The sequence below is a fragment of the Pongo abelii genome, chromosome 7 (genome assembly GCF_028885655.2).
Source record: "Pongo abelii isolate AG06213 chromosome 7, NHGRI_mPonAbe1-v2.0_pri, whole genome shotgun sequence".
In the NCBI taxonomy this organism is placed as follows: Eukaryota; Metazoa; Chordata; class Mammalia; order Primates; family Hominidae; genus Pongo; species Pongo abelii.
This window is the reverse complement of record NC_071992.2, coordinates 105,625,026-105,648,774: the sequence shown is the minus strand read 5'-3', so window position 1 is coordinate 105,648,774 and position 23,749 is coordinate 105,625,026. Positions and strand designations below refer to the sequence as shown.

At 35.7% G+C, this 23,749-nt stretch overlaps 1 protein-coding gene across 2 annotated transcripts in view; it reads right to left on the bottom strand.

Moving 5' to 3' along the window:
* Positions 1–1,976: 1,976 nt before the first annotated feature.
* RIPK2 (receptor interacting serine/threonine kinase 2) overlaps positions 1,977–23,749 on the bottom strand; it is a 33,550-nt gene continuing 11,777 nt past the window's right edge. For both annotated transcript variants that reach the window (XM_002819250.5, XM_054519187.2), the window contains 8 exons: positions 23,112–23,269; positions 21,216–21,265; positions 20,177–20,338; positions 12,865–12,950; positions 8,878–8,967; positions 6,346–6,439; positions 3,566–3,727; positions 1,977–2,965 (listed from right to left, as the gene is read on the bottom strand). In XM_002819250.5, coding sequence (XP_002819296.3) covers positions 2,628–2,965; positions 3,566–3,727; positions 6,346–6,439; positions 8,878–8,967; positions 12,865–12,950; positions 20,177–20,338; positions 21,216–21,265; positions 23,112–23,269 — 1,140 coding nt within the window. In that variant the 3' untranslated portion in view covers positions 1,977–2,627. The remainder of the gene's footprint in view (positions 2,966–3,565; positions 3,728–6,345; positions 6,440–8,877; positions 8,968–12,864; positions 12,951–20,176; positions 20,339–21,215; positions 21,266–23,111; positions 23,270–23,749) is intronic.

The following is a 23,749-nucleotide window of genomic DNA, read 5'->3' as shown; positions in this document are numbered from 1 at the left end:
TGAAAACACATCTGTGAACCTAGAGAGAAATTATTTTATGCACAGATCTATAGCGTTTCTTAAAATAAAGGGTCTTGAACTTTACCATGAGTAAAAATCGCTTGGAGAGTTTGTTAAAACAGATTCCTAGACCTCACCCCCAGAGACTGAATCAGTCGGTCTGAGATAGGAGCCATGAAGTTTCATTTCTAACATGCTATAGGTGATGCTAAATGTAGCCAGTCTGTGCACTGTACTTCTGGGTAGCACTGTCTTAAAATGCACTGCAAGGAATGACATCTCTAGCATTATCTAGTACTAGCTAGTTAAAAAATAAATTACTAGGTCCCTTCCTGGAGTGACTGAATTTTAATCTGTCATTTTCTTACTACTTCTATGATTGCTGGCACATTCATGTCCTATCTATATTATAATTTACTTAATAGTACTTAAATTGTCTTTATTTAAATATTATGAAATAAAACTTTAGTATAAACAGAAAACTTGTCATATGTAGAAGTATAAATTTCAAATAGAATGCAACAAAAAAACCCATAAAATTCTTGTTAAATAGTCTCTGAAGTTCTGAGCCTAAAGCCTATTCTCATTTTGTTAACAAGGGGTATAAAAGATGTTAGCAAAAATTTGAGATATTCTCCTGTATTTAATTATAAGGCTCAAAAAAGAACGGAAAAGAATGTCCTTTACTAAGTGACTCAAATGCCATTTAGTGGTGAGCCTATATATGACCTAAAATAATCCCACTTACTACTAGCTGTGCTTGCACTACATTTTGGGAAATAAGATTTAAAGGAAACATCTCCCCTTCTCTATTTTTTCATTCCATTACACTATTCATTAAAGAGTTATTCAGAAAGTGCCTACTCTATGCCAGACCCTGTTCTACACTAACTAGTCATACTCAGCATAATCTGTCTCATCTTCCCCTAAGTAGCTGTTACTAAATAGGGGTTATAATAAAAACCAACTGCTGAGATTGTAACAATCCCATGAAGAGATGATGAGAGCTCATTGCAGATTCATCTTAATCCCTGACAACATCTTCTTACTTATCAACATGTTATTATTTATGCAGAAAAAGTTTGCAGAGCTGTGATGATGGATGACTACACGTGTCTTCCATACAGAAAATTGTGGGAGAAAGTGACTGTAAGCACATAGCCATAAAGCACACAAACTATGAATTTTTAGATCTTTGCAGAGAATAAAAAACAGGGCAAAGTTCATTTTATCAATCCAGATATACCTCATGAAATCAGTATAAAAGTCAATTTGAGGCCATCAATATTCAAAATAATTTCTTTTTAGAGTATGTATAGAGAAAAGGGAAAGCTTCCAAACTAATTTTTTTCTCTATTTATTACTTCACAAATAAAATTTGCATCTTAATGCTTTTTAAAATTTAATAGATAACTCATGTTTAGTTTTCATTTTTCCCTATTAATTTCCATATTTCTGAAAGGCACAGTAAGAGGTACTACAAGTTAATGTCAAGCTCTAAAATGGAGATTAAAATACTTATATTTCTAATTAATATTTAATTGCCTCAATGGCATCTAATTTCTTTTATTCAAACTTTTCAGGTTGTGGGTCTGTTGCTTCTTGAAAGTTCATCTTTTCAAATTTATTCTGTATCTCACTTTCTGCTGACTTTGCTATGCAGTTTCAGAGAAGGGCTATTATTCCTTGTAAGTTCTCCTATAGTAATATAACCCATTAACCAAAAAAGTGCTCACACCGTACTTTTATTGTTTGGGCTAAATTTGATATGGACAAATTAAGAAAATAAAAACTGTGGGTATTAGGCAGCAAGTAAAAAGAGTAAGTTAGAGCCATATCTGATCTGGAAGGCTGTACTATTAAATGCAAAAAGCAGGTTGCCATATGATGTATTATTATAATAATAATATGCAGAAAGATCCTTTCCCAAATGAGCATATGTTCTAAATATAAGCAGGAAGAAAGGGACAGAAGGATACACATCAGGCTGTTGACTTTATTTAGCTTGGTTGTTGATGACAGTAGGGAAGGCTGAGGTTAAAAATGGGGACAGACAGCCGGTATTAATATATTTATTTTTTTCTTTATATTGTATTGTTTTACCTTTGAAATATCTTTTTTAAAGGGAATTCATAAATAAAACTTTAAAATGTAATCCTAATAATGGAGTTTTAAATTAATAACCCTTTGTAGGGCAATTAAGCCTGGGATTTTAGGGCAGGGATTCTGTACTGTTTCTGGTGGGTAAAGGGTATATATTTCATAAAATCAAATTGCATCTTAGACAAGTAACAAATAATCCATGAGGAACATGAATGTGAAAATGGCTTCCATCAGAAATACATCATACTTTAAGGCACTGTTATGAACAAGAAGAATAATTACTATCCTTTAAAAGTGGTTTCTGTTAACAAAAGAGACATAAAAATTGAACTATGTAGCAAAATTCAAACTTTTTACTGGTATTAGTTTAAAAAAATACTGCAGTGTCATGGAGGGAGACTAATATTTACCCGAAGAACCTTCAGTAAAGCTTTAATACTCACGGATTTTATATAAAAAAAGTCAAAGCAACAGAGATATAAATATCCTTTTATAAAACACTTTTCTTCTTGAAAAACAGTCACTTACATGCTTTTATTTTGAAGTAAATTTAAAGATGGTGATCTAGAAACCACAAGTATTTCCGGGTAAGGCTGAAGACCCATTTGTTTGTTATCTTTCAACTTTTGTACTATAACTTTGGCAAATTCTTCTCCTTGGATGTCAGTAGTGTCTAGTAATTGTCTGACTTTTGAGGTCCTTGTAGGCTTGGTACTAACAAGTTCATAGTCCTCTTTCATGATCAAGTCCCTGGACAGAAGGGCATCTAGCGACTGGTTAAGGCAGGCTTCTGTCATTTGGTTCACAATGTCTTCCCTTTTGCTCTGGATCCACTGCTGGGCTATACCAGGCTGCAGACGTTCTGAAAAAGAACAAGGAATGAATAACTTAAAAGGTGAGGACAGATACATAGCAATAAGTAAAATTCCATGAAAAACAAATAAAGCATAAAACCTAATTTTCCTATGATTGTGCCAATATGGAACACCAATACTTTGGGGAATGCTGTCATTTTTCAGGAAACATTCAGAGATTTGGGTCATCTCTCCCTCACTCCCCAGAAAAGGCACTGCCTTTTCCTATGGTATAAATCACGGGGCAAAAACCACTTTATGTCATCATTCCTATCTTCTGGGATTTGTTCAGTTTTGTTTGATGTCCATTTTATTTCAAATATAAAAGATACCTGCAAATCTGTTAAATAAACAAAAATAACTTTACCATTAGTAATATGTTAATACTTCCTCTTAGCACTGCCTCCCTATTTAGATGTTCATAGAATACCATTTGGGCCATGTCATCATTCCCATCTCCTGGAATTTGTTTTCCTACTTAAGAAGGTATGTATTTATCATGTTGAGGAAATAAAGACAAATAAACCTCATTGTATGGTAAATCCACTGAAAACAGATATGTAAGGTAAATGGCATCACTTACAAGGTGTTTCACAGTAAATATTTACCTGAGTTTCCTGCAGTTGAGAGTGGATTTATTATTGCTGAAGAGCATGGAGTGGTCTTGTGATCACAGAATGCAGCCCTTTGAGATGCAGAAATGGTGCTATCCCAACTGTGATTTCCAGGACAGTGATGCAGCTTCATAAAAGAACAGTCCTGAGCTTTTCCTACAAAATACAACATCTTCAAGTTAGAATACTCCTTAGAAATTCCTATTGGTTAACATGTCAACATCTGAGCAGACAGAAGGTAGGCTCCAATGTCTTTAGTTTCCACTAATATTAAGGCTGGTTCAGAAACCTAATTCTTCAAGTAGATATTTCTTAAAACAAAAAAGGGTTTATATGAAATGCTTTCACTACAATTTCTGTCAGCAATTGTCTGTCCTATGTAAATTATAAATCATAGAATTTTACTTCTTCACATAGTCCCATATTTTTCCTGTGTGTCTTCTTACTCCTTCTGAAGTTTAAGTATGTTCTCTAAATCTATATATGATGTCTGTCTTTCTAGTTTCTCTTCTGGCAATCCCACTCAGCCTCAGGGACTTAATCATCCCCTCTATTCCCAAATCCACATAATTACATTTTCTGTCTTCACTGAACTTTTGTCTTATATTTCCTTCCTTCCTTCTTTCCTTCCTTCCTTCCTCCCTCCCTCCCTCTCTCTCTCTCTCTGTCTCTCTCTCTTTCTTAGATGGAGTTTTGCTTTTGTCACCCAGGCTGGAGTGCAATGGTTGTGATCTCAGCTCACTGCAACCTCCACCTCTCAGGTTCAAGCAATTCTCCTGCCTCAGCCTCTTAAGTAGCTGGGATTACAGTTGCATGCTACCACAGCTGGCTAATTTCTGTATTTTTAGTAGAGATGGGATTTCACCATGTTGGCCAGGCTGGTCTTGAACTCGTGACCTCAGGTGATTCACCTGTCTCAGCCTCCCAAAGTTCTAGGATTACAGGTGTGAGCCACCACACCCAGCCAGGAACCTTAGTGTTATATTTTCAAAAGCCCTCTGGCCATCAACCCTTTGTGTGCTCCTAGTACCTCAAATTAAAAAAAAAAAAAAAAATTAAAAGTATAATTATTCGTCTTAACTCTAAAACTTGTTTTAACTTTTTTTTTTTTTAATTGAGATAGAATCTTGCTCTGTCACTCAGGATGGAGTGCAGTGGCGCAATCTCAGCTCACTGCAAGCCCTGCCTTCCGGGTTCAAGCGATTCTTGTGCCTCAGCCTCCCGAGGAGCTGGGATTACAGGTGTGCACCACCATACCCGCTAATTTTTTTGTATTTTTAGTAGAGATGGGGTTCTGGCATGTTGGCCAGGCTGGTCTTGAACTCCTGGCCTCAAGTGATTTGCCCACCTTGGCCTCGCAAAATGCTGGGATTACAAGTGTGAGCCACCACATGCAGCTTGTTTTAACTTCTATTTATTTTAATGGCACCAATGTTCTCCCAGTCCCCAGGCTTAACAATTCATTTGGCTTTACCTCTTTTTTCTCTCATCGCTCCTCTAAGTGAAAAGTTACAAAGTCCTATCATCTAGTTGTCTATAACATCTCACATACCACCCCTCCTTTCTTTCACTCTGTATCGGTTCTTAATAATCTCTCATGGGTACTACAGTAATAGTCTCCTAACTGATCTCCCCATCTCAAGTTTCCTTTTCCTTTCAAAATATCCTACACATTCCAGCCAGAATGAATCTTCTCAAAGTAAAAAATTTTATGTCACTCCCTTGCTCAAAAAATTGCAATAGTTGCTTCCTACCCAAGTAAAAAAGTCCAAATAGTTTAGCTAAAAGTTAGAATTCCTGATGATATGACTCCAATCTACTTAGCTCTTATCTTCTTTCATTCACCTTCTTTACTAGCTAAACCAAATTACTCACTGTTCTCTGTATTTTCTTGCTTCTGTACCTGTATGTTGTTCCTTTTGCCTGGAATGCCTATCCTTTGTAATTACAGATCCAGCCTTCAGCCAGAAATAATTTCATGATGACAACATGGTAGAGTAGAGTGACATGATAATATTTATCAAAAGTCTTAGATGTGCCAGCTACTAGCTATGTGATCCAGAGTCCTTAAATATGTAAAATGAGGACATTTCTCTCACAAGGTTGTTGTGAAAGTCCTTTGTACAGTGTTACTCTTCCACTGTACTACCATAGCTCTAGATCCACGTCTCTCTTATATCACTATCTCATATAATAGTTATTTAGAAACATTTCTCCTTTTTCTTGTAAGAGATTTTTTTGCAGACATTTTCTGGCAGTGTCTAACATAATGCCTGTTTTTTAAAATTTATTTTTTGACACAGAGTCTCACTCTGTCGCCCAGGATGGAGTGTGGTGGTGCAATCTCGGCTCACTGCAACCTCCCTCCCAGGTTCAAGCGATCTTTCTGCCTCAGCCTCTGAAGTAGCTGAGACTACAGGTGCCGACCACCATGCCCGGCTAATTTTTGTATTTTTAATAGAGATGGGGTTTCACCATGTTGGCCAGGCTGGTCTCAAACTCCTGACCTCAGGTGATCTGCCCACCTTGGCCATCCAACATGCTGGGATTATAGGTGTGAACCACTGCGCCTGGCCAAACATAATGCCTTAAAACTTAAATGTATTTGTTGAATATGACACTACTATTTTCATATCTTTAGACTCTGTCACTTTAAAAAATGAGTTATATATGCAAATTAAAGTTCCATAGAAATCATGACTGCTTGCCAGAAATATGATTTTGAAAGAAAATGGAAAACTTGCAAGTAAATAATGATTGGAAAATCTACATACTAGATAAAAACTCATTGTCTTGAGGAGCTGGCAGGGACCTTGAAGTTTCAGGAGAACCACTATTTTCATGGAGCTGAGAGGATCCACATGATTCCTAAAGTAAATAAAAAATAAAGGGTTTAGGTTAATAAAAATTATAGCGCTTTAATTTCTAAATAGTTCTTGTTTGTGGCTTATCACAAATGAAGATAAAAACTACTATTTTTTTTTTTTTTCCAGACAGGGTCTCACTCTGTTGCCCAGTCTGGAGTGCAGTGGCACAACCTAGGCTCACTGCAGCCCCGCCCTCCTGAACTCAGGTGAACCTCCCATCTCAGCCTCCTGAATAGCTGGGATTATAGGTGCACACCACCACACCATGCTAAATTTTGTATCTTTCGTAGAAATGGGGTTTCGCTACGTTGCCCAGGCTGGTCTCAAACTCCTGTGATCAAGTGATGCACCAGCCTTGGCCACACAAAGTGCTGGAATTATAGGTGTGAGCCATTGTGGCCAACCTACAAAACTACTAAAAATTATACTTTACAAAATTAAAGAAACACATACATCTATAAAATAACCAACAGAGATAAACTTATTTTCTTAATTAATGCAAATGGGGGAAATAGGGGAATAATGAAACATTAGAAATAATTATTTTTTCAGTATTTTCTACATGATCTCAGATGCTGCAGCCAGTAGCTAGAATAGTGAATAAGAAATTTGGTATCTGCAAGTCTGGTCTCCTACAGATTTAGAAATGCCTGTTCTCAGCACCTCAGGTTCCTTCCACATGGAGGCACAGGAAAACATGGAAAAAGTAATGGAGAATTTTACTCCTAGCTCTGTCATGGAATCACTAGCTAACTTTCAATAAGGTATTTAACCTCTCTGGCTCTCGGGTTTTTGGCTCTATTATCTGCACTGTCTATCTAAAAATATGCATGAATGGGCTCAAGGATCAAATGAAATACTGTACATCAAGTGATTAAAAATGTGATATACTATGCTTTAAGGTTCAGATAAGGGTTGAGTATCCCTTATCTGAAATGCTTGGAACCAGATGTGTTTGGAATTTTGGATTTTTTTCAGATTTTGGAATATTTGTATATATATAATGAGATATCTTGGGGTTGGGACCCAAGTCTAAATATAAAATTCATTTATGTTTCATATACACCTTATACACACAGCCTGAAGGTAACTTAATTCTATATTTTAAAATAATTTTGTGCCTGAAACAAAGTTTTTTTTTTGAGGTGGAGTCTCCCAGGGTGGACTACAGTGGTGCGATCTTGGCTCGTTCAAGCAATTCTCCTGCCTCAACCCCCCGAGTAGCTGGGATTACAGGCATACGCCACCATGCCCAGCTAATTTTTATATGTTTAGTAGAGATGGGGTTTTGCCATGTTGGCCAGGCTGGTCTCGAACTCCTGACCTCAAGTGATCCACCCACCTTGGCCTCCCAAAGTTCTGGGATTACAGACTTGAGCCATCGTGTCCACCCGTGAAACAATGTTTTGACTGTGGCCCATCATATGAGGTCAGATGTTGCTATGGTTTGATATGGTTTGTTTGTCCCCACTAAATCTCACGTTGAAATTTGATCCCCAATGTAGTGGTGCTGGGAGGTGGGGCTTAATGGGAGGTGTTGGGGTCATGGGGGAAGATCCCTCATGAATAGCTTGGTGCCATTCTGGAAGTGGTGAATGGATTCCTGAGAGAGCAAGCTGTTAAAGAACCTGACTTCCTCATTTTCACTCTCCTGCATCCTGTCTCACCATGTGATTTCTCTGCATAGCTCGCTCCCCTTTCACTTTCCAACATGAGTGCAAGCGGCCTAAGGTCCTCATCAGATGCAGCTGCCCAGTCCTGGACTTTCTGGCTACCAGAATTGTGAGCCAAATAAACCTCTTTTCTTTATAAATTACCTAGCCTCAGGTATTTCGTTATAGCAACACTAAACAGACCAACACAGGTGTGGAATTTTCCACTTGTGGCATCATGTTGGTGTTCAAAGTTTTGGACTGTGGGGTGCTTTGGATTTTTGGATTAGGGATGCTCAATCTATGTTACTTTTCTAATTCTGTAAAATGAACATACATATACATTCTTAAAAGAAATTACTAATTCAGACTAATATAAGTCTGATTGAATGCTACTAAAGAGATCTTTCTTCCTGTGCAGCAATGTTTTCCTCTCATTAATTATTATAAGAGGTAAGAACAAGGTAGCATAAATACAGTGTTAAAACTGTAATCAATGATTTGCCTACATACTACCCTGGGATATCATTTACTGTATAAAACAATGACAGGGACAGAACTCAATGCCAAACAAAGAAGCAATAATTGTAATTTGATGGGATGAACAATGAATTGAGAATCAGTAGAGCTGGGTTTCAAGTTGGAGATTGACATGAGCTACCAAACAAACCCTAAAAGTTCCCTGGGCTTTAGTATTCCTTCTATAAAAGAAGGACTTAGACCAAATGATTTTTTCAAATTCTTCTCACATTTTGAGTTTAATATAACCTTTTTTTTTTTTTTTTACCTCTTGTGGACCATGATTTACAGGTATGTTCAGAGATAATTCCTTTTTCTTCTTGTCACATAGGTGAATGGCACTTGAAACACTCTGTAACTGTAATGAATACATAAATATATATACACTTTAACTGGAGATGATTAGGAAATTATAGAAGTAAAATACAATCTAACACATTTTATATGTTTGTACAAAATACATGGAAAGAAAATATAAAGAGTTGAGAATATAACATATAACTGAAGGAAAAGACAGTGTAGAACAGCGGAAATAACTTTAGAAACACAGACTTTGAATCCTGGCTCATATTAATTGGTTACCTTCTCTCAGTGTCTCAGAACTTCATCCTCGAAATCTAATAATACCTACATGCAGGATGGTTCTAGAGATTGAGCTTACAAATATGAAATATCTGGTATAAACTAGGTACTTAATAAATTTTTGGGAATTTTTGGGAGTGTGATTGTATGTCTATCTATAATTAAGTATTTACCACATTTTAGGCACTGTGCCTGTAAGTACTATTATTATTTTCATTTTATAGTTAAGAGATTGAGGCTTGGACTAAGTAAAGGAGGTAGAGTGTCAATAATGGAATGGCGGGGCCATGGAGCCAATCAGATGTGATTTAGAGTCCCACATCTGTTTGATGTGAGACATTAGATTTAATCTCAGTTTACTTATCTGTACACTGGAGAGAAAAATTCCTGTTTTGAAGGACTACTGTGAGGAAAATGAAAAGTAATATATGCAAAAAGGCCCAAACATTATTGTAAGCATTCAATAAATGGTAGCTGCTGAGTAGATGATTTACTTAAATACTATTCTTTTATGTTAAAATTAAGTGATTTATTCCTGTCTATATAAGCTAGGCTTGGATTAGTTTCCATCACTACTCAGTGATTTAAAAACAAACCTATCAATCATTTTCTTCCCCAGACCATCATAATGTCAACTACTCTTCAGAATTTGGAAACTGGTGAATTCACACCCAGCCATCCATTATGCACATTTATGACTGCATACTCCATTTACATGGCTAAGGAACTTCAGGAGGAAATTACTCGTATTCATCTGTGTATATAATGTACCTAGCACAGGGCTTTATACACAGCAGTTCAATAAACATCTATAAATATATTGTTATATGACCCTTTAAAATGAGTTTTTGGTTTTATCTCTGTTATGTGAGGTTTTCCTCTGCTTGTAAAATTTGCCAAAACATTTCTGATAATGCAATATCCTTGAATTAGTAACAGTTTTTCATAACTGATCAGTTATGATAATTCAAATTACTTGTGAACTAGTGAATCAGTCCCGAAGAAGAAATGAACAATTGAAGAAAAACTATGTTTATTCAGTGTTTATTATTCAAGATTTAGAAGCCAATTACCTAGGAAAACATAAATTACAGGAGCTGATTCCAAGAGTTGAAAAAATGTAGGAAACTCAAAACAAATTTCCCTACTAATTTTGGCTTTCAGAATTTTTTTTTTTTTTTTTTTTCTTAAGAGACAGGGTCTTGGTATGTTGCCCAGGTTGGACTGGAACTCCTGGGCTCAAGAGATCCTCCTGCTTCAGCTTTCAGAGTAACTGGGACTATAGGCATGTACCATCACACCTAGCTCAGAAATTTCTTTATGAAGAATCTTATTTAATTCATGTTCTACCGTTGTCCCTGACATTAGCTTACTGTGTGAGGTGTACATAAGTGACTAACTTCTCTATACGGTAGTCCCCCTCTTATCTTGGTTTCACTTTCCGCAGTTTCCATTACCCTTGCTCAACTGTGGTTTGAAAATATTAAATGTAAAATTCTGGAAATAATTCATAAGTTTTAAATCACATGCAGTTCTAAGTAGTATGATGAACCTACAGCTCCATTCCATCCAGGATGTGAATCATCCCTTTGTCCAGCATATCCATGCTGTATAAGCTACCACTCTGTTAGTATCAGAACAACTGTCAGGATCACAGTGCTTGTACTCAAGTAACTTTTTTTTTTGAGACAGGGTCTTACTCTGTCACCCTGGCTGGAGTGGCAGCTCACTATAGCCTCTACCTCCTGGGTTCAAGTGATCCTCCTATCTCAGCCCTCAGTAGCTACGACTACAGGCATGTGCCACCACACCCAGCTATATTTTTTGTTTTGTTTTGTTATGTTTTTTTGCCATGTTGCCTAGGCTGGTCAAATAACTCTTATTACTAATTAAGTCAACTCTTACTACTAATGGCCCAAAGTGCAAGAATAGTGATGCCAGAATATTGTTAGAATTGTTCTACTTTATTATCGGTTATTGTTAATGTATTACTGTGCCTATCTTATAAATTAAACCTTATCATAGGTATATATGCATGGGAAAAGTATGTATGTATGTATGATAGGTATATATGTACATAGGGTTCAGTGCTACCCATGGTTTCAGGCATTTACCAGGGTCTCGGAATGTATCTCCCATGGATAAGGGGAGACTACTGTACCTTAGTTATCTTATCTACAAAAATCAGATGATATTCTTGCCCTATAAGTATCACAGAATTGATACAAGATTTTTTTTAAAAAAAGAACAATCCTAAGTGGAAAAAATATGGCAACTTAAAAAGTAGCTGAGTGTGGTAGCCCACGCCTGTAGTTTCAAGCTATTGGAGACGCTGAGGTGGGAGGACTGCTTGAGCCCAGCACTTCGAGGTTGCAGTGAGCTATGATCCTGTCATGGCACTCCAGCCTGGGTGACAGAGGGAGACCTGTCTTTAAAAACTAAAAACAAACAAACAAACAAACAAAACAAAAAATTGAATCTATTAAGGAAGAGAGAGATTGGTATTCTCTGGAAAACACTACCTACTCAGAAGTGGTGGAGCCAGTGAAAAGTTATTAAAAGAATGAAAACACAGTTCCTCTTTAGTTCCTTCCTTTATGCATTTCCCTTTGAAACCAAGGGTTATGTCACTAGATCCAGCAACCCACAAGGGGCAGGCAAGCAATGTCATTGGTGATAAAAATTGTAGATGTTACTTGTTCACACCCCAAGAGTTTGGCTAACTGCTGGTTTTTATATCGTATATTAAGTACAATTTAATGAAACCTATATCCCCTAACAAACCACAGTTCATTAGGGCAAAGTAAGCATAGTTTAGCACTTGCCCTAATGAGCTGTGGTTGCTTTTTAAACAATTTTGAGTAATATTAAAAAAAAACAAACCCTGTAGTAATAGGTCCCTTCAATTGTTCCTACCCACAAGAATCAGACTGAATATTTAATACAACTGTCCTAGGTAATTCATATCAACTGTTACTGCTACCTTGGTCTATAAAACATGAAGTGTTTGAGAGGAAAAATGAAAAAATAAACCACAAACACACTTTGGTCTCAAATATAATAAAAATTCTACAGCTAAACTTGGCAATGAATCTCAGAAAAAAATGTACATTAAATAAAAAGAGAAGTGTGAGAACCCAGACAGCTATTATTCTCTAGGCATTACAACTTTAGGAAAATAAATGTACATTAAAAAACAAACAAACGCCTCTAATGGCTCAGTGCATTCATTGCACACAACTGGCTGTGATTATACATTTTTAAATTTACGTCTGATATATAAGGGTTCTGGAAATGTCTTTTTTTTTTTTTTTTTTAACATTTTAAATAAAGGTGGGGTCCTGCTATGTGGCCCAGCTGGTCTCGAACTCCTGGGCTCAAGTGATTCACTTGCCTTGGCCTTCAAAGTGCTGGGATTACAGGTGTGAGTTACCACGCCCAGTCCTGGAAATGTCTTTAAAATCTGAAGGTGGCCATTTGAATGAAATAGAAAAGCTTTTGGTGACAAAGGAAAAGTAGTATTCATAGTCACTGGTAAATTTTCTCACTCCAAATCTGTAGCTTATATCTGTGTAAAGTATATATATTAAAAACTACACTTAACTAAAAATCTCCATGAATATTATATAGTTGTTTAAATTTCTAATTTCCAGCATTTCATTTAGCAACTTACCTTTGTTTTCTTTAGCTGAATAACAGCTTCAAGAAGAGTTATCTCTTCAAATGTTCTCAAAACTGGTTCAAGTTCTATTAAACATTCTACATAAGAGAAAAAAAATACAGGTTGAGTTCAGATTGCTTCTAATTATTAAAGTGAAATGCTAACATTTAATGTACAAGGCCTCAAGTCAGTTTTTCCCCAAAGTGATGACATTCAGCTGTTTTACGAGCTTTTATTACTGACATAAAGATAGACATAAGCAACAATGGAATAGGGTTGAGAATCTAAAAACACCTGTTTTTGGACAAACGTGCTAAGCCAATTCAATGGGGAAAGGATAGGATAGCCTTTTCAATAAATGATGCTAAAACAGTTGGATATACACCTGGAAACAGATAAATTTAGATACTTATATCACACTACACATAAAAACTAACTTGAAATGGACCATACACCTAAATATAAACATAGGAGAAAATCCTCATGATCTTGGGTTAGGCAGAGTTTTTAGATATGGTATCAAAAATGAAATCCATTAAAAAACTTGAAAATTGGGCCGGGCATGGTGGCTCACGCCTGTTATCCCAGCACTTTGGGAGGCCGAGGCGGGCAGATCACAAGGTCAGGAGATTGAGACCATCCTGGCTAACACCGTGAAACCCCGTCTCTACTAAAAATACAAAAAAAAAATTAGCTAGGCGTGGTGGCAGGCACCTGCAGTCCCAGCTACTCGGGAGGCTGAGGCAGAAGAATGGTGTGAACCCAGGAGGTGGAGCTTGCAGTGAGCCGAGATTGTGCCACTGCACTCCAGCCTGGGCAACAGAGCAAGACTCCATCTCAAAAAAAAAAAAAAAATTAAAAAAAAAACCCCTAAAAATTGGACTTCAAAAAATTTGAACACTTTTGCACTTCAAGACAGTATTAAGAAAAAATAAAAAGATAAGCTGCAGCCTTGCCACTATATTTCCACATCATGTATCTGCTAAAGGGTTTGTATCTACAATATATACAGACCCATGACACTCAATAATAGGAAAAATAGCAAAATTAAAAAACAAGAAAAGATTTGAATTTCACTAAAGGAGATATACAAATGTCTTCAAGAAGCACATGAAAAGATGCTTAGCATCATAAGAAAAGGCACTTTAAAACTGCAATGAGATATCACTCCATACTCACTAAAATATAATTAAAAGGAAAATAAGAAGTGTTGACAGTGACGTGGAGAAAATGAAACCCTCATACATTGCTGGTGGGAATAAGATAATGCAGCTACTTTGGAAAACAGTTTGGCAGTTTCTTAAAAATTAAAGATAAATTTATCATATAACCCAGCAATTCTACTCACAGATAATTAACCAAAAGAAATGAAAACATATGTTCACAGACTTGTATGTGAACAGTCATAGCAGCATTATGCATATAGGCAACAAGTAGAAACAATCAAAATGTTCATCAACTGGCCAATGGATCAACAAAATTGGATACATCCATATGATGAAGTATTATTCAACAATAAATTACTGAACTATGATTCATGCCGAAACCTGGATGAACCTGAAAAACATTATGCTAAGTGTGAAAAGAGCCAGATGCAAAAGGACCATACATTGTTATCATTCCATTTATATGAAATATCCAGAAAAGGCAAATCTAGAAAGACAGAGAATAGATTACTGGTTACCTAGGGTTAGCGGTGAGAACAGGCAGTGACTGCAAATAGTTAGGAGGGATTTTGTAGGGGGTGATGGAAATACTTTAAAACTGGATTATAGTAATGGTTGCAAACTGTAAAATTATTAATACTAAAAAGCCAATGAATGTATAAATAAATTTTATGGTAAGTAAATTATACTTTGATAGGCTTTTGAAAAAAAGAATCTTTATTATATGATTCCTCTCTGCTACTGTGTTACTTTGCCATTTAATATGTACATTAATTGAACAGTTAAATCCATTTTCAGAATGTATACTCTCTAGTCACTTTTTCAACAAAGGTTTACTGATCTTCCTTTTCCTTAATTCAGTTAACCTATTTTTTTTTAAAAGGAAAAATATTGCTTGCTTTTAGTTTTTCAAGCTTCCTTTATTTTTTTATTAAAATTTCTTTCATTGTGAACTTTTCATTTCTTTTCAGTAGGTTTAACCAAAAGTAGGCATCTTGTGCTTACTCTGGTATCTAGAGATCCCTTTGTAATTTCATGTTCTTCCATTTGGTCATATTGACAGAATTTGTTTATTGAATACACTTCAACTTTCCCTATTATTGATTTTTTATTCTTCCTTTCCCTTTTGGGTTCCCAGAACCTGCTTTTCAACATTCCAATATACACCAGAGCCTTAAAATAAAACTGACAGGCTGTATAGGCAGTAGTGTGTTTATAAATCAATGATGGTACCTTCCCACTGAAAATGGGAAACAGTCATCTTAGGAAAAAAAAGTTGTACTTCCATTTAAAAACAAAGTTCAAAACCTAACAATAACAACAAAACCAGTAGCATCCCAACGGCTATAAATGAAAAATGTCTAAGGCAGACAACAGTACTTTGTAAGAAATGTGATAAATTAAACACACACACACACACACACACACACACTCACACTGTACTATTAGACATAAAGCTGGATATGTTTATAGGCCATTTCAGTTAAGACAGTTTAAAAATAAACTGAGTTCTTGTTATTAAAAAAAATGCATTGTATTTTTCATTCAATACTTATATCCATTGTTCATCAGCATTATATTTACAAATCAAAAGTTGCTAAGGTAATGGGTTCACATTTTATTTCTTTCTTTCCAGAGCCATGAGGAAGGGTACATATCTCTGTTATCCTCTCTTTGCCATTTCCAAATCGTAATTTCTTCTTTCTGTGAAAATTCTAGATCCTCTAAAGTTCATGCCATTAGGCAATACTTACTTCTCTGCAAACTTCTGCTTTTCTCCTATGCTCACTGAAGATTTTGGCTTTTGACTTACTGACTTCACCCTGTACTGATCAGTGCTCCACAGAATACTTGAGAGGAACCCTCTGCAAATCTCTGGGGTTCTCCCTCTGTGTACCTTTTCCCTTCTGGTGCAATGTCCTATGAAGTCTATCTGCCTTGGTCTACCCACACTGTCATCCCTGTCTCCTTGACCCTGAGTGTCCACTGGGTTCCACCTGTCTCCTCTCCCCATGCTGCATCTAGAAACTCTCAAGGCAGGAAGCTGGGCAATTGGAAGGCTCACTTCATTTGTTTCCCATCCATCAGAGATTGCTGCTCTTTGTTTCCTGATATTTAGTGTCTTAAAAACCACTGTTTCACATATTTTGTCTAGGTTTTTTGGTTGTTTCAGGCAGGAGGGTAAATTGGCCCCTGTTACTCCATCTTGACCAGAAGTGGGGTCGCTGGTTTCTCTAAATTAACGGCCCAAACTAGACACTAAATACCGCTTCTCAGCAATCCTATTTTGCTTCCTAAATACATCTACTATTCTGTTCTCATAGATAAGTGGTTCTTAAAGTGTGGTCCAGGGACCCCTGGCGGGGGTGGTTCCTGAGGGTTCGCGAAGTCAAAACTATATTCCAAATAACAAGTACTAAGACATTATTTTCCCTGTTCACTGTCATCCCCAAACAAGTATATAGTGGATTTATCCAGAGGCCCATAAATAAGGTGTGATAAGATCACTGCTTCAACAGATAATGGAATGTGTTCTTGTATATTCCTACATTTTAAAATTCCTTGGTTTTAATTTCTAATACAGTAAATGCTAATAGATATTACCCACACATACAAAAACTCTTTGAAGTCCTCAGTAATTTTGAAGAGTCTTGAGATCTAAAAGTTTGAGAATTGCTGTCTTACATAATTATCTTGTACTGTTAAGTCCTTTTCTTCATGTTTCCAACAGGAAGATGACATTTCCAGTTCAATCCTCAGGAAGGAGAAGTATAGGAGGAATTCTTGCAGCTCCTTTCTGCCCCTCAGACTTACTCCATTTGTTAATCTTGGAGAAAAACTGAGCATGCTTATTTGGTCCCTTTGCAGTTTTCTCCTTCTTTTAAAAGTCAGCTTGCCTAAAGAATGCATACATTTTCTGCTTCCCTATGTAGAAGCAGGGTGAGGCCTCTGGTGGGCTGGTAAAGCTATCAACTGTAGGGGTAAAATGCTACCAAGCCCATTTGGCTGCAGATCTAAAGGTACATTCTCCAATTAGCTTTATCAGTAATGAAACTGATATTCTGATCACCACTATCTTTCTTCCTCGGCTTTTTCTTAATATATTCTGAACTTAGAAAAGGAAGGCAGGGGTAATAGGCATTGTACTTTATCTTCCCTTTTTCAACCTCTTACATCCCATCCTCCATGTTTCCTTTGAGCTAGCTGATCATCTGCTCTCATACTACACTGAGAAAATAGAAGCCATGAGAGGGAATTCCTTCAGGGTTCTACAACCAGATCTACAAACTTCTTGTACTTGTATCCATCTCTCCAACCTCATTTCTCTTAGAGTAGAAAAAAGTGTTTGTATACTCATACAAATGTAAACAGTATCACTTGCATTCTGAATACCATTTCCTCCACCTCTCCAGCATTCTGTTTCTGATACTCTCTCTCAGTTCTTGCACTGACAATCTCTGACTCTCTACTGGATCATTTGACTAGCAATCTTATCTTTCTCCAGGATTTTTTTTTTTTTTTTTAAGAAACAGCATTTTGCTTTGTCAGCTAGGCTGGAGTGCAAGTGCGGTGGCACAATCATAGCTCACTGCAGCCTCAACATTTTGGGCTCAAGCAATCCTCCTGCCTCAGCCTCCCAAGCAGCTGGGATTACAGGCAACGCACCATGTCTGGCTAATTTTTTAATTTTTTGTTTTGTTTTGTTTTGTTTTTGTTGAGACAAGGTCTTGCTGTGTTGCCTAGGCTGGTCTGGAACTCCAGAACTCAAGTAATCCCTCTGCCTTGGTCTCCCAAAGTGCTGGGATTACAGGCATGGGCCACTGTGCCTGGCCATAGGAAAAAATTTTGACCCCATATCATCCTTTAGCTATCACCTCATTTTTTTCTGCTTCTGTTCAGAGCCAAGCATCTTGCTGGAATTGTCCATATTTGCCTTCACTTCTTTCTATTTTTTTAAATGTACATCAGTCTTCTGTTTACATATCTCTATTAAAACTCCATTTGTTTGGATTACCGGTGATGACAATGTTGGAAAATCCTGCTTATCTCATCTGGCCTCCTGGCAGATTAGACATGTCTGACTATACCCCTCCTTGACTTCCAAGACACAAAGACTACACTCTCTACTGTCTTCTCTTCCTCAATCTCTTTTTCTTCTTCCTCTTCTCAATTTCTAAGTACTGGAATGCCTCAGAGCTCTACTATGGGTCCTCTCTTTGCTATGTATATTCCCTTCTTAGATGAACCAGTCCAGACTATCAATATGTTAGTGATGTTCAATTTTATATTCGGATCCTGGACTCTTCCTGGAACAACAGATTCATGTATTGTTGTAGTAATAGCAGCAGTAATTATGACTGTTTCTACTTGCTGGCTAGTATAAACAATGCTGCTATCACTAATCACATACAACTCTGTGAACATATGTTTTCATTTCTCTTGGGTTACCTGTTAGTGGATTGCTTGGTTGTATGGTAAATTCATCTTTCATTTTTAAGAAACTGCCAAACCGTTTTCCAAAGCTGCAGCGTCATTTTATATTCCCACCAACAATGTATACGGATTTTGGTTTTGCCACATCACTGTCAACACTTGTTATTTTCTGTCTTTAATTATAGCTATTTTTGTGGGTATGAAGTGGTAACTCATTGCAGTTTTAATTTGCATTTCCAAATGACTAATAATATTAAGCATCATTTTATGTGCTTTTTAGCTATTTGTATATCTCTCTTGGTGAAATTCAAATCTTTTACTCATTTAAAAATAGGGCTATATGTCCTATTATTGACTTGTCAGGGTTTTTTATATATTCCAGAATCAAGCCCTTTAGCAGATACATGTTATGCAAATATGTTCTCCCAGTCTGTGGCTCTGCTTTTTTTTTCTTTTTTGGAAATGAGGTCTTGCTATGTTGCCCAGGTTGGAGTGCAGTAGCTTTTCACAGGCACGATCACAGTGCACTATTACACATCCTCAAACTCCTGGGCTCAAGTGATCCTCCTGCCTCAGCCTCCTAAGTACCTGGGACTAAAGTCGTGGACACTAAATGCCTGGCCTTCTCTTTTCTCAATAGTACCTTTCGAAGTGGAAAAGTTTCCAGTGTTTGCAGAGTCTGATTATAAATTTTTTAATGAATCCTATTTATTTTTGATGTCATATTTAAAGATTCTGCCTAACCCTAGGTCATGAAGATTTTCTCCTACATTTACATTTGGATATCTGATCCATTCTACCTCTGAAATACTATCTTAATTCTGTAACTCTTCTGTCTTCAGAATTTCCACCTTAATTAGAATATTCCTGAAAGTTTCTTTTCTAGCCTCTTTGCTTCCACTTTTGCCTTTCTCCAATCAACTTTCCACACAGCAGTAAGAATTTCACCTAAACTTCTATCAGATCATGTCACTTCCCTGCAAAAGATACTTTAATGGCTTTCCATTGCACTTGGAATAAAAATCTAACCTTTTTATGATGGCCAATAGCCTCTCTCTTACCTCTCCAATATCATCTAATTCCTTTCCTTGCTCACTATATTCCAGCCACACAGGCCTTCTCATTGTTTCTTGAGAATATAAAACTTTTTCCTCTTCTAGGCTCAGAGCCTTTATGCCTGCTGTTTTGTTTGACTGAATACTCTTTCTTCAGCATTTGAATGACTGGCTCTTTTTCAAGCTTCAAATCTCAGCTCAAATGTTTGCCCCTAAAAAAAGGCCTTTGTTTCCCTCCCTTAATTAGTCTGTTACCTTGCTTATTTCCTTATAAGACTGTCACAATCTGTATCTTGCTTATTTATTTGTTTTCACTCTGCCTTCTCAACTAGAATGTGAACTAGCTACAGAAAGTTTGTCTTGTTTACTACTCTGTTCCCAGGGCTCACTCCAGTATGTACATAGCACATGGTAGGGGTTCAAGACATATTTGTTAAATATATGAAGGAAATTGTTACCCCTATCACACGATTTCTCTTTTTTGTTAGGAATTCTCAATTCTGCTCTAGAAGGAGTTACTCATATATAAATGCTATGATAAGACAGAAAATAATTTAAACAACTTCTAGCTAGTCATCTAATTTGCACAATTTTTCAAGGAATGTTTTATTCACAGTATATTAACTAATTCTGTAATTCAAAGAGTCCAGGTTAAAACTATATACTCACTTAAGAAAGATGGTCTTTCGTCTGGATTTTGTGCCCATCCACTTTCTATTAGAGAGATCATACGTGCTCGGTGAGGTATATCATATGGCAAACTTTCTTCATTAATAACAGGTCGATGTCCTTGTGACACACTATACATTATCTGCAAAGGATTGGTGACATCTGTCAAAACAAATAGATTGCATTCATTAGAAATATATTATGATTCAGCATATTACTTACATCTAAAACTAACTAAAAAAAAATAAGTGAATATTAAAATTTTAGGAATGATGCCTTACCCCCCTTTCTGTAAAAGGAATATATATACCCCAAACCATTGCCAGACTTGTCTGATTCCTGTGGAAGGAGTTTATATCCTTACCTCATTAATTTTGGGCTTGACCATGTGATTGGATTTGGTCAACAGAGTATTTGTAAAGCAGAGCTGAGTGAAACCTAGCAGAACTAAGAAGGGCTACAGCAACTAATATTTAATGTGAATGAGAAATAAATGTTTATTTCATAAGCTATGGATATTCTGAGGTTGTTTTTTGTTACACAACAAGCTGACCTACACAAACCTCAAAATAAAGAAATAAACAATATTTTCAGGGAATAAAAAGGACAGATTAGTCTTCAATATTTGCTAGTCTTTATAGAGGGGGTAGTAATTAAATTATCATATAAATAATTTTACAGCTAGACTAGAACTTGGAAATAGTAATTTAAAATTCTTATTATGCAGGTGACAAAAATGAGGACTCAAGAGATTTTGTGACTTGATCACAGAGCTAATTACTGTCAGAACAAGAATTAAAATCTGGGTTTTTCTGATCCTTAATCCAGTACATTTTCCAGTATATAGTAGACTCACAACTGGATCCTTAACCCAGTATATTTTGCAGTATTTAATGCATTCACAACTGATAAATTGTTGTTTTAGTGTGTTTTCCACAAAATGAATAAGCAGATTTAAAACAACATGATTTTTAGATAGTTCTGAGAGTGACCTACTAACATGATGTTATTGAGCATAAAAAAGTCAAAACATACTTACCTTCAAAAGGCTGTTTTCTGGATAACACTTCCCATGTGATAACTGCATAGCTGTTTAACATAAGAACATACATGTTACATATTTTAAATGAACTCTGCATAATAAACTAAAATAGCACTATTTTTAAAAGCTGACTGAAGATACCATTTTTGAAAGTGATAAGGCAGCGAAGAATTACTGTATACAATGAAGATGATAAATGCTCATGTAGTTTGGAAACAAAATCAACTTTAAGTTAAAAAATTAGGAAATTACTGTAATAAAAGCTTAACGTTACATGCAAGATTAACTTTTTGTGGATGATTTAATACTAGGATTAATTCTTGAACACCCAGATAAGCTATGCGCTTTAATTAAATGATATTATTTTTCACAAAGAACAAAGAACAAGAAAAAATTGTCTCATGGAGCTCTATTCTACTGCTTTTTTTTCTGCTCTCAGCACTATCTTCTTTGGTAGTGGAAATATCTTGCCTACAGATATTTCAGATGTCAATACAGGGTTAACTTCAGATGTCAATTACAGGGTTAAGCTGCATAGAGTTTATAATTAGAATAAATGGTTAAATAGGATGTAAGAATTTTGCCACACCCCAACATTAACCATGCATTCAAAATGGACACATAGAATTTATTACTACCAACACCTTGTGTTACAGGGAGAGCGAGGAGTACAGAGAGAATTCCTACCCAAATAAAGGAATAATATTTCCTCATTTTTCCCTGACAGAGAATATTGAAATTGAACATAAAGGGAAAATTCACAAAATGAATGACTGGCAGATTTATTGGCCCATTTTTATAGAATCAAACCAGCTTTCAAGAATTGTTGGGTAGAACATGATCTCTACCTTAGAAAGCTATAAATACATTTTCCCTCCCCTCAGTACATCATTCAGAATGAATTAAAAATATCAGAAAACAAAATATAAAAGGACAGTTTTTTATATTCATACAATGTGAATGTAAAAGACACTATATGAATTGTTTTAGTGCAGCCACTAAAACGGATTGGCTGGCTTTGGTTTTAATGAGAAATAAGAAAAATTAAAATGCTTTTGAAGAAAAGGAATATGCAATTTAATTAAATATATAATTTTCTGGTAGAGATATAGCATTCATTCCTAAAATGATTCATTAACAGGTTATTTACTAAAGATGGCAAAAAGCCATTTAAAGGACTATAAAATGTGTTCAGAGCAAATTTAGAGAGTCTGCTTTTGCATTCATTAGTATATTAAAAGAGATAAGAGTAACTTATACATGAGGTGAATGTCCCCATCTCCTAAACCTGTGTAAATAATCATCTTCCTTTTATTCTGGTTAAATAACCAGTGTCAATAACAATGTGTTATGCTTATTACTGCATTATGAGATTATAAGTAATATGCATCTGAAATATGAAAATATGATCTTATCAAACCCATTGATTTGTTGTATAAAAAATTCACACATATACAAATATTAGGGATTCTTTAAATAGAAATATCCCCAGTATGATTAAGAGTTTGTCTATTTATCTAAAAAGATATATAGATATCAAAAGCTGAAAGGTTGAACAGGTTGAGAATCTTAAAGCTAAAATGTTAGGAACTACTGTTTCCCTCTGCATTTCCAAGTCACATATGATAAAAATCCTTAACTATTATATTATAAATTGATAGGATAAGAAGAGATGCTTTAACATTTCTTAAAGGATGTAAAAATTTCTTAAAGCAAATCATTAAATTTCCTTAATTTGAAAAATATTAATCACCGTGGGGCCTCAAGTTTATTTTCACCACAATTATGACAGAAGAATAAAAATCACAGTTTAAAATGTAGCTTCAAAATTCTGGTTGACTAATTTTGTGTCTGAGACAAGGTTAACTCTGAGCAGAAGCAACTTTACTCTACCTATATATATCGTGCTTGATACTGGCCCTTGATTTTTGTCCAGGTTCATAGTTTTCAGGTGGCATATAGATAATTGTCCCTCCTTCTGGTGCAGATTTGCTACTTCGTGATTGTGAGAGGGACATCATGCGCCATTTTGATAAACCAAAATCTGCAATCTGTAAAGGAAAAGAGCAAATAATTGAATTAAGAAATTTCCTCTTTAAAAAGTCCAAAAGTCAACTATCTTTGTGTATATTCACTGTATTTAGATATCAAACCAGAGAAAATGTAATATATTTTAATATTTTATTTCTATATATTCCTCCAACTTCTTACAAAATTAAATTCCATACTGCTGAGCCAAATAACTCTAAGAGCAATACGTACTGAGTTAAAGTTTAATATAACATTACAAATTTCAAAAGAGAGACTAATTTTTGAAAATTAAACAGAGGCATTTTTTGTCTGATATTCTCAATGAGTGTGTACCTTGCACACCTTACTTTTCATGACATATAGCTTGATACCATGTGCTTTCTACATCTCACAGAGCTGCCAAGTCTACTCACATCTCATGCAATTGTCACTGGTCATTGTTTACAATTCTGGTCTATATAGTTGTATTAATAATGCCCTAAAGGTAGCATCCTTAAATT